The sequence below is a fragment of the Scyliorhinus torazame genome, chromosome 6 (assembly GCF_047496885.1).
Source record: "Scyliorhinus torazame isolate Kashiwa2021f chromosome 6, sScyTor2.1, whole genome shotgun sequence".
Classification (NCBI taxonomy): Eukaryota; Metazoa; Chordata; class Chondrichthyes; order Carcharhiniformes; family Scyliorhinidae; genus Scyliorhinus; species Scyliorhinus torazame.
The window spans coordinates 62,514,337-62,524,876 of NC_092712.1; the positions used below are offsets into that span (position 1 = coordinate 62,514,337).

The following is a 10,540-nucleotide window of genomic DNA, read 5'->3' on the forward strand; positions in this document are numbered from 1 at the left end:
CAGTAGTCCTTTTTGTTAAGTAGACAACGTTTGAAATCCCAGTTACTCATAAGGAGAATTATTCCACAAGATTCCATGGTTTTAACAAACAGAAGAAACTTTATTATACATGTGTTGATAAAGCAAACAGTCAATAGTATCTACCTTATACTCTTAATATCCAAAATTTACATGAGGTAAACTTGAATCAACAGAAAAACTATGGTTGGGCACACCACAAATTGCACATTTAAATGACAGACACAACCAAGTCAGGACCCTTGGAATTTCTCAGCAACCCACCCCAGATGTCACAACAGCTCTTTAAAACTCTTGTCTTCCTCACAAGGAATTTTAGCTCTTCTCCTTCATAGGGCCAGTCTGGTTCCCATCTGACAACAGCCCTACTCTACCTGAGTTCCACAAGTACAATCATTACCCGAAAGGCACTCTATTCTAGACCTCTCTCAAATCTGATCCCAGGTTTCATTTTGTAGTTGAGCTGACCAACTACCGAAGCTACTTTCTCCCTTATTGGGCAGATTACACTCCAGTGTCTAAACTCAGGCACGATGCCAGCTCCTCAGCCACACTGTAACCAACAACTTCCCTTCTCTGGGCAGACAACTGCACTGAGCAAACGCCACCGTCAATATTATCTGTGCCCCAACATCCCAGCTGAACTGCCACCAACAACTGCTCCAGGGCTTTTTCTCAACCTCGATCTCGAGCAGTACTGAGCAATCCCTGCTCTACAGCCTCCTTGAGCCTCAGCTTCTCAGCAGCAAGGAGCTTCACTGAGCTCCAGTCTCTTCAGTTGCATAGAGTTAATGGCAGCACTTCAGCTGCATGGAACCGGCTCTCCTCCATCTGTTAACCACGAGCTGCTGTTCACTCAGCCCCTTCAACTGACCTGAGACCTTTGTGAATCTCCCAATGGGATTCCGCCCGTTTCTATTATGTCCATTAAATGTTACCATCTCCAGTGAACCAAAGGTCACCTCACAGGTGCTAACTTACAAAAACACAGACAAAAAAAATGGAGAAAAAAAATACCATCTCAAATTGAACTTTTGAAAATAGTTAGCACAGCAGCACAAAGTTAAAAGGAAATTCCAGCCCTGTAAAGGTTACTGATTGAAGTAAAAATGGAAAAACAAAGCTTTAAGTAAATTTTGTACTGATGGTTTCCAGTTTATAATGACATTTACACATCTGTGTGTACTTTCCTTCTTATTAGATTTGGATTACTGTTAGAATCCAAAAATGCCTTTGTCAACGCACTCTTTTTGTGAACTTTGCTCATTATTTGTAGCTCATTTTTAAAAAATTGTAATTATCCTGTAAATATCCAATGAAGCTCACCAGAGACAGATGGGAGGCATTTGCACAGCGTCCCTTGTCACCCATCTGGTTTCAGATGTAAAACTTTCTTTGCTTTGTCTTGATAGTTTTTTTTTGTAAGTTTTATACAGTGCTTACACTGGCGTCTTAAACAGTCTTTAAATCTGAGATTGAGCAAGTTTAATCAGTTAATAGCTGAATGGTAAAACCATGGCCTAGATCTTGCGGTCAGTGGCAATGCTGGATGTGTTGCCGCTGCCTTTGAAGCTTGCACCAAAAACTCCTACAGTACAGAAGGAGGCCATTCAGCCCATCGAGTCTCAACCAGCCCTCTGAAATATCATCCTACCTAGGCCCATTCCCCCACCATAACCCCATAACTCCACTTAACCTGCACATCTTTTTGGACACTAAGGAGCAATTTTAGCATGGCCAATGCATCTAACTTGCACATCTTTGGCCTTTGGGAGGAACCCAGTCACCTGGAGGAAACCCCCGCAGACACGCAGAGAAGGTGCAAACTCCACACCGTCACCCGAGGCCGATTTGAACCCAGGTCCCTGGCGCTGTGAGGCAGCAGTGCTCGCCACCTTGCCGTCCCAATCTGACGATGCTGCCTATTTGTTCTTGCATCTTTTGACCTGGCAGAAATAGAAATGGGTAGCAGAGTGGCTCCAGGGTGAGTCCAGCGAGCAGAGTAGAGTCAAGGGAAAGAGATAAAAGCAAATTACTGTGGATGCTGGAATCTGAAACCAAAGGGAAAGAGAAGTCTTTAAAGTTTTTTAAAAGTCCCAAGGCTTTAATGTGCAAGTGGATTAAATGGCAGCTGGGTAGATGGGTGAGGTGAATGAAGGAAAAAAATTCTGGAAACCAAAAATATATTAATATCTTTTTTAGGCATATAATTGACATTCATTTCAACTTAGCTATGTCAGAGGTATTATTTTGACAAGGTAAATTAAGGAGATAATTTGTTACATGGAAAATGAGAATCTGTGGGATGGAGGAGCAAAGAGATCTAGGTGTCATAAGAACATAGAAGCAGGAGTTGGCCATTCAGCCCTCTGAACATGCTCCACCATTCAGTAGGATCATGGCTGATCTGATTGTGATCTTAACTCCACTTTCCTGTCTTCCCCGTAACTCTTGACTCCCTTGTCTATCAGAAATCTGCCCAATTATTCCTTGAAAAAATCAATTGACCCGGCCTCCACTGCATTCTGGGCAAGAGAATTCCACATACCAATGGCCCTCAGAGAAATTTCTCCTCAGTTCAGTCTTAAAAGGGCGAACTCTTATTCTTAAGCCGTGTCCCCATATCACCCACAAGTGGAAACATCCTCCCAGTAGCTACCCTATCCTGTCCCCTGAGGATCTTGTATGTTTCAGAGTCATCAGCTCTTGTTCCTCTAAACTCCAATGGGAATAGGCGCAGCCTGATCAGCCTTTCTTCACAGGATGAGCCCTTCATCCCAAGAATGAGTCAAGTGAATCTTTTCTGAACGGCTTCTAAAACAATTATACATTTTTCCAAAAATGAAGATCAAAAACTAAACACAGTATTCAAACTATGATCTCACCAATGAAATGAAATGAAAATGAAAATCGCTTATTGTTACAAGTAGGCTTCAAATGAAGTTACTGTGAAAAGCCCCTAATTGCCACATTCCGGCGCCTGTTTGGGGAGGCTGGTACGGGAATTGAACCGTGCTGCTGGCCTGCCTTGGTTTGCTTTCAAAGCCAGTAACTTAGCCCTGTGCTTAACAGGGTACCTGTACAGGTGCAATAAAACTATTATTCCATTCCCCTTGCAACAAATGCCAACATTCAATTTACTTTTCAAATCACTTGCTGTACCTGCATGCTAACTTTTCGTGTTTCATGATTCACAAGAATCCAAATGCACAAACCACTAAAATCCTGATGGAGGTCAATAAAGGGGCTGGTGTAGCACAAAGGGGCTGGTTCAGCATAGTGGGCTAAACATCTGGCTTGTAATGCAGAACAATGCCAGCAGCGCGGTTTCAATTCCCGTACTGGCCTCCCCGAAAATTATGGGGCAGCACGGTAGCATTGTGGATAGCACAATTGCTTCACAGCTCCAGGGTCCCAGGTTCGATTCCGGCTTGGGTCACTGTCTGTGCGGAGTCTGCACATCCTCCCCGTGTGTGTGTGGGTTTCCTCCGGGTGCTCCGGTTTCCTCCCACAGTCCAAAGATGTGCAGGTTAGGTGGATTGGCCATGATAAATTGCCCTTAGTGTCCAGAATTACCCTTAGTGTTGGGTGGGGTTACTGGGTTATGGGGATAGGGTGGAGGTGTTGACCTTGGGTAGGGTGCTCTTTCCAAGAGCCGGTGCAGACTCGATGGGCCGAGTGTCCTCCTTCTGCACTACAAATTCTATGAAAAGGCGCCGGAATGTGGCGACGAGGGGCTTTTCACAGTAGCTTCATTGAAGCCTGCTTGTGACAATAAGCGATTATTACTATTAATAATGCCATAACAAAAACAACAAAGCACTTGAGTTTGTTTCTAGCGGAATTGCATTGAAAAGGAGAGACTTTGTGCAGCTGAATGGGTACTCAGGTAAACGCCGTGTACGTCTAAAGTTAGAAGGTACTGAATATATTCCAAAATTTGCCACTGCGCTAGTGTATTGAAATCTGCACTTGATTTGATGTTTTCATGAACTGACCCTTTGTCCTCATTTCAGGATAAGTGTTTCTGTTACTCAGAGGATTATAGCACTTCCCCATGACAATCGTCAAGTTCGATTATTTGATATGTCAGGAGTACGTTTGGCTCGTCTGCCCCGCAGTAATCGTCAGGTAATTTTTATTTCCGTGTTTAATTTTTATTCCCCTATTAAGCCATAGTTATTCAAACAAGTACTTTATTCATATGATTATAACTAAAAGAATTAGGATTAAGCGTTTATAAAAATGAATAGTTCCATTTTAATGACACAGCAATGGCGCCAGGGTCTTATCGCTGTATTTAGACCGCAGAATCATAAATGTTAGCTTTACATATATTTGGGACTTGGGCTGAAATAGAAACATAGAAACTAAGAGCAGGAGGAGCCCATTCGGCCCTTCGAGCTTGCTCCTCCATTCATTATTTAATTGGCTGACCATCCAACTCAACAGTCTAATCCCGCCTTTCTCCCATATCCTTTGATCCCCTTTGCCCTAAGTGCTATATCTTTTTTTTTTAAATTTAGAGTACCCAATTCATTTTTTCCAATTAAGGGGCAATTTAGCCAATTCACCTACCTTGCACATCGTTGGGTTGTGGGGGCGAAACCCACGCAAACACGGGGAGAATGTGCAAACTCCACATGGACAGTGACCCAGAGCCGGGATCGAACCTGGGACCTCCGCGCCATGAGGCAGCAGGGCTAACCCATTGCGCCACCATGCTGCCCACTAAGTGCTATATCTAACTACTTCTTGAAAACATACAATGTTTTGGCCTCAACTACTTACTGTGGTAATGAATTCCACAGCCTCACCTGAGGAAGGAGCTGCGCTCCGAAAGCTAGTGATTCGAAACAAACCTGTTGGACTTTAATCTGGTTTTGTAAGACTTCTTACCGGCATCTCCACATCATGGTCACCACTTTCAGAGTGAAGACATTTTTCCACATCTCTATCCTGAATGGTCTACCTCGTACTCTCAGACTGTGACCTCTGGTTCTGAACACCTCCCACCGTCGGGAGCATCCTTCTTGCATTTACCCTCTCTGTTAGAATTTTATAGGTTTCTTTGAGAAATATTTGATTAAATGCTTTGCAGTGGAAGCCCAAATTCTTCACATGATGACAAAAATCTGGGAAGACACTCTTGCTTAAATAGAAAGAAAATAATGAGCTTGGTATATGCAAGTGATCAGGGGATCCTAATTGACAATGCATTCAAATACTTCATGCATAAAGCAATTCAGATTTTGAGATACACTATTGACCTAAATGGGTAAGGCATTCCTGTCATTTTATAAAATCATTGGTTCAACTGCTCTTCGAATACTGTGCCCAGTTTTAGTTGCCACGGTACAAAAAGCCTATTGCAACTAGAAAATGGGACAGAAGTGAACAAGCAGAACAATTGAAGGAACTGAGGGGACTGTATTATGGGGAATTACTATGTTAATTAGACATGCTCTCGCTGGAAAGGACAAGGTTGAGAGAGGATAAGATTATTGCTTTTAAGATTCTATTGGGACTAGATAATGGAGACCATGGCAACAGTTTCATTTTGTCTAGAACAGTAGAACCAGAGAACATGGCTTGTCCTTGAAGGGGGATAAAATCAAGACTAACTTGGAGAAACATTATGCGTGAGTGAGTAAGAACAAGGTGCTGGAGAGATGGTGGAAGCAGAACATATTGATTCATTTAGATGCTCATTATATGGATGTTCTTTCAAAATATAATTTACTGTGAGTGACTTGAGATATGATACATAGTAACTGTAACATGCTTCGGTGGAAGCGGTGACTTTGGACAGCTTTCCACCGCAGCAATGTTCTTTCCTCATATCTGTGTCTGTTATAGACTAAACGATAGAGGTCAATTACTCTGTGAATAACTCCATTAATGTTTCTTCTGACTGCAGGTAGATAGTAGGCTAACCAGATAGAAATTTGGTCAGTTTTTTTTTGGTCTAACATTTATGATGTTCCTATAGTCTAGAATAATTGCAGCATAAGCAAGTGATTATAAATTTAGGGCTGTTGAATACTAAACTGGAAATCATCACATTGATTAGCTAACAGCAGGTTTTGGTAATTCACTTCAATCTGAGTTGCAGAAAATTTTGACATTAAGACTGTGGCTGCAAGTCTCTTGCACTTAATTTCAAAAGGTTGCCATGAATTAGAATTCACGATTGAGAATAGCCGTGTTTATTAACAAGGAAACTTTCTCCTCCGATGTGATGTGGTCAATTATTTTACTCTCTTATCAAGGGGAACTAAACTGCTTAGCAGCACTCCAATATAGTGCTGGTCGACCACTGAAGCTGAAGAAATTAATTCAAACAGAAAAGACTCAGAACATGCAAGGGGAACTAATTTATTCTGGGGCGACAGGCTTCTGACTCCTTTTATCTTCTGTTGCAGGGCCATCGGCGGATGGTGTGCTGCACAGCTTGGAGTGAAGACAATCCTATATGCAATCTCTTTTCTTGCGGTTTTGATCGTCAAGCTATTGGCTGGAACATCAATATCCCAGCACTCTTGCAAGAAAAGTAAAATACCATCGAGTGTTTCAGAAATGACTTTAAATAACTCCAATCTTTAAACGCTTAACTATTTCTATTTCTGTTACTGCTGCGAGTCTTCCAGCTAAGAACAGAGCATTGTGCGATTGGCTTTGAATGGCTTGACATGCGTAATCTGCATGTAACGCCGATGAAACTGTGCTTGGTTAGTAAGCCAGTCCCGAAAGCAACCATGCATATATTATAAATATGTCTTCTGTTTGTAACTTATGTGTTCTTCGCTGGTCGTTAGAATCGGTTGACCTTCTCGCATACAAAGTATAAATGATTTGCACAGAAGTTATAGCTGAATTCTGTAGCCGTGTGAGCAGGGCATTTTTGAATGACTGAAAAAAATGTGAAGTTCTGCCAAGTGTAAATTATGTGAAGGGTATAGGTTGTGTTCATTGTTACCTGAAAATTTTACATATCCTCCTTGTTGCCTTGTACTGTAAATGCAGGGTTAGAATATAGCAATTTTGATGTGATTTCACACAGTTTTAGCAGTCTCTTTACTTCCAATCTGACTGTTACCAATAGATTGCAGTGAATTTCTGAGATGTATTTAGGCCTTTTTTCTAATTTCAGTAATGTTTGGAGTTCAAGGATTCATGTTCGTGTGCATTACAAGTAGGCAGTAATATTCAATCTGCAGAATTGTTACCTAATGTGACGTAGTTAGCCATCAAAGAGTCAATCTTACGGCCTGGCTCCAACATGTATTTTGTCAAAATGTACACTATTGGAGAAGGAATGTGATTTTTTTTCAGCAGTTTATTCTGAATTTTTGTGACTCATGAGCCAATATTAAATGCACTGAGCCCTATACCCAGTCTAATTACATCCTGTGTAAAAGTGGAGATATGATTGGTAGTGTTGTAATGGCTAGAGTCAGGCTGGTCTCTCAAGACTCGGAAGATCAGTAAAAGGCAAATTATTTGTATTTGTGGGCCACATACAAACCAGAAAGACTAACTTTATCAATCATATGAGAATTGGAACCCAGATCATAATAGCTAGGATATTTAACTATGTGCAAGTGGAGCAGCACGGTGGCACAGTGGTTAGCGCTGCTGTCTCACAGCACCAGGGAGCAGAGTTCAATTCTGGTCATGGGTGACTGTCTGTGCGGTGTCTGCACGTTCCCCCTGTGTCTGTGTGGGTTTCCTCCGGGTGCTCCGGTTTCCTCCCACAGTCCAAAGATGTGCAGATTAGGTAGATTGACCATGCTGAAATTGCCCCCTGAGTGTCCAAAGATGTGCAGGTTAGGTGGGGTTATGGGGATAGGGCGGGGGAGTAGGGTTCTCTTTCAGAGGGTTGGTACAGACTCGATGGGCCGAATGGCCTTCTGCAGTGTAGGAATGCTGTGGTTCTAAGTGGTTTAAATTAAATTTAAACTATTTAGAACCAAATATGTTTCAGATTTAATGTATATTTGCATATTTTTACAAAGTTATGCACAATTGTGCTCTATATTAGGTGGCTGGTCTGCAACCATATCAAGAGACAGCATTAAGGTGCTGTCAATGCATAAACCCAATTTCATGACCATTTTGTTTCCCTCATTGGTACCGAGAATAGCTTGGAATAATCAGGGTTTTACTGCCAGGTTTGGATCTAACTAACTAATATTCCTTCATTAACTCCAAAGATTACGGTTCAAAACTGCAGTCTGCATTTAGCTGCCTCAATCTGCTAAGAGATGTAATTGCACATTGTTCATAATCTTGTTTCAGCTAATGTTGGCTTTAGTGCACTTAATGATTTTTCAGTGTCATAGCTAGAGCAAATAGTGCATTTACGATTAATGCAGGAAACAGTTTTGTTTCTCCAAAGATTGGACAATCTTATCTGAGTTATTTGGATTTGATATCAGCAAATGAATGGTTGATTTTGAAGTCAGCAGTCCTGTTGGATAGATGAATACTGCAGTAAGCTGAGTATGATTATGAGACTGTTACAAGTGGCACTTTACAAGTAGAGCACTGGGTATTGTTTAAGCGGCAGATTGTTCTGACATAATCTATAGAGTGTCCTATGTAAGACAAAATGTTCAAACTTTTTAAAATCAGTTTTTGTTTGTGTAATTTGTAATGGCTCCCTGTGTATCCATGGCAACTCAGTAAAAATGTTGTTACATCTTTTCATTAAAGCATTAAATATATGTGTATTATAAATTACATTTCAATGCTCTGGAACTACTGTTTCAAATGTAGCTTAGAGGTGTGATAGCAACTTAGAAGCAAGTAGAATGTTTCCAGAGATGATCGTGACTTTATTCATAAGCAGTTATGTAAGCTGCCAAGAACCTTTCTTTAGAGAACATATTCATTGCGGTACATTGCTGAGTCAGACAATAAATAGGATTCCTGATCTAAAGTGATGCATGTACCTAACTTGTCGTGCTCATTTTTATATGGTTTCTATATAATGCAACATATGGACTACCATATTATGAAACAGGTGCGGGATAGATGGCCTGTTCTGTACACTTGTGTTATATCTGTTTCCCTAAAAGAAGCCCCACTTGTGTACATTTGACCAACCAAACAGTATTTCAGCATGTCAGTGTGTAAAATTGACTTTTTATTTTGGAAGCTTGAAACAAAGGTGCAGAATTAAAGGTGAAACAAAAAGAATCTTGTTTTGCCTCAATTGTGATTATTTCTGTTAATAATCTTTTATTGTCACAAGTATGAAGTTACTGTGAAAAGCCCCTTGTCACCACATTCCGGCGCCTTTTCGGGTAAGCCAGTACGGGAATTGAACCCGCACTGCTGGCCTTGTTCTGCATCACAAACCAACTGTCTAGCCCAGTGAGCTAAACCAGCCCATGTTGCAGTCAGTGCAATGTGACACTGCATTGCCCTCAACCATGTCGCTGTAACCTCTAGACTAGACAATTCCAATGCATTCCTGGTCTGTCACCAAGGTTCTACCTTCTGTAAAGCTCGCGTCATCCAAAGCTCAGCTACTCGCTTCCTAACTTCAAGCCACATCCATTCACTATCCTCCGCACGCAGATCTACATTGGTTCTTCATTAAGCAATGCCTCAGATTTATAAAACTAATTTCCTTGTTTGAAGGACTTTCCATGGCCTTGACTTGCCCTATCTTCTCCCAAGATATCGGCTCCTCCACTTCTGGCTGCTTGAGCGTCACGTATTTTAATTTGTCTAACATTATTGGCTGTGCCTTCAGTTGCTTTTGATAATCTCCCCATATACCGTACGTGGCTCAATGTCATGTTTTCTCTTATTATGCACCTATTCAGTGCTTTCAGCAGTAAAGCTGCTGCATACACAAAAGTTGTTGTGGTTGATTTCTCACCTAATTTCTAATTTTTCTTAATCAGAAACCATGATGGATATAACCACAATATCTGCATAGGTTTATTGATGAAAGTACTATCGTTTTTTTGTTGTTGATGCAGCCAATTTGTGCTCTTGCCCATATTGCATTTTCTGCTGTGCCATTTCACTGTGAAAAATGTTGAATAATTAAGCAGCTTCTTGAATCTCCGCGTATAGATTTTCTTGGCTTATTTCACAATAAAGAGAAGACGACAATCAGCGGTGAATCCCAATGGAAGTGGATCTATTCCTCCAAGCATGTTGTTTTATTTTACAGGTTTTTGTTGTGGTGTATATACTTTATAGAGTAACTTGCTATAGGTTAGAGTAATGAAATTGTGAATATTCTCAATTGAACAAAGGCAAAGTTTTTTTTTAAACATACAAATTGTGCATTTTGTTGTCGTACAATTGCTGCCACTTTCTCATTAAGCAAAGTAAGATTATAATTTTTTTGGAATGCATGGTGCCGAAATGTTCTATTTACAGTGTACATTTACACAGTGGTACTGTGTAAATATTGAAAGTATTGCTTAATGTTTTAGCATCATGGGTCTGTAGAATCCTTTGTGTCAATTTGAGGTTTCTAATATGCTGTTATAAC

The 10,540-nt window shown here is 40.8% G+C and overlaps 1 protein-coding gene across 7 annotated transcripts in view; it reads left to right on the top strand.

The window, feature by feature from the left end:
- wdr37 (WD repeat domain 37) overlaps positions 1–9,222 on the top strand; it is a 176,366-nt gene extending 167,144 nt beyond the window's left edge. For all 7 annotated transcript variants that reach the window (XM_072508282.1, XM_072508286.1, XM_072508285.1 and 4 more), the window contains 2 exons: positions 4,035–4,149; positions 6,444–9,222. In XM_072508282.1, coding sequence (XP_072364383.1) covers positions 4,035–4,149; positions 6,444–6,575 — 247 coding nt within the window. In that variant the 3' untranslated portion in view covers positions 6,576–9,222. The remainder of the gene's footprint in view (positions 1–4,034; positions 4,150–6,443) is intronic.
- The last annotated feature ends 1,318 nt before the right edge of the window (positions 9,223–10,540 follow it).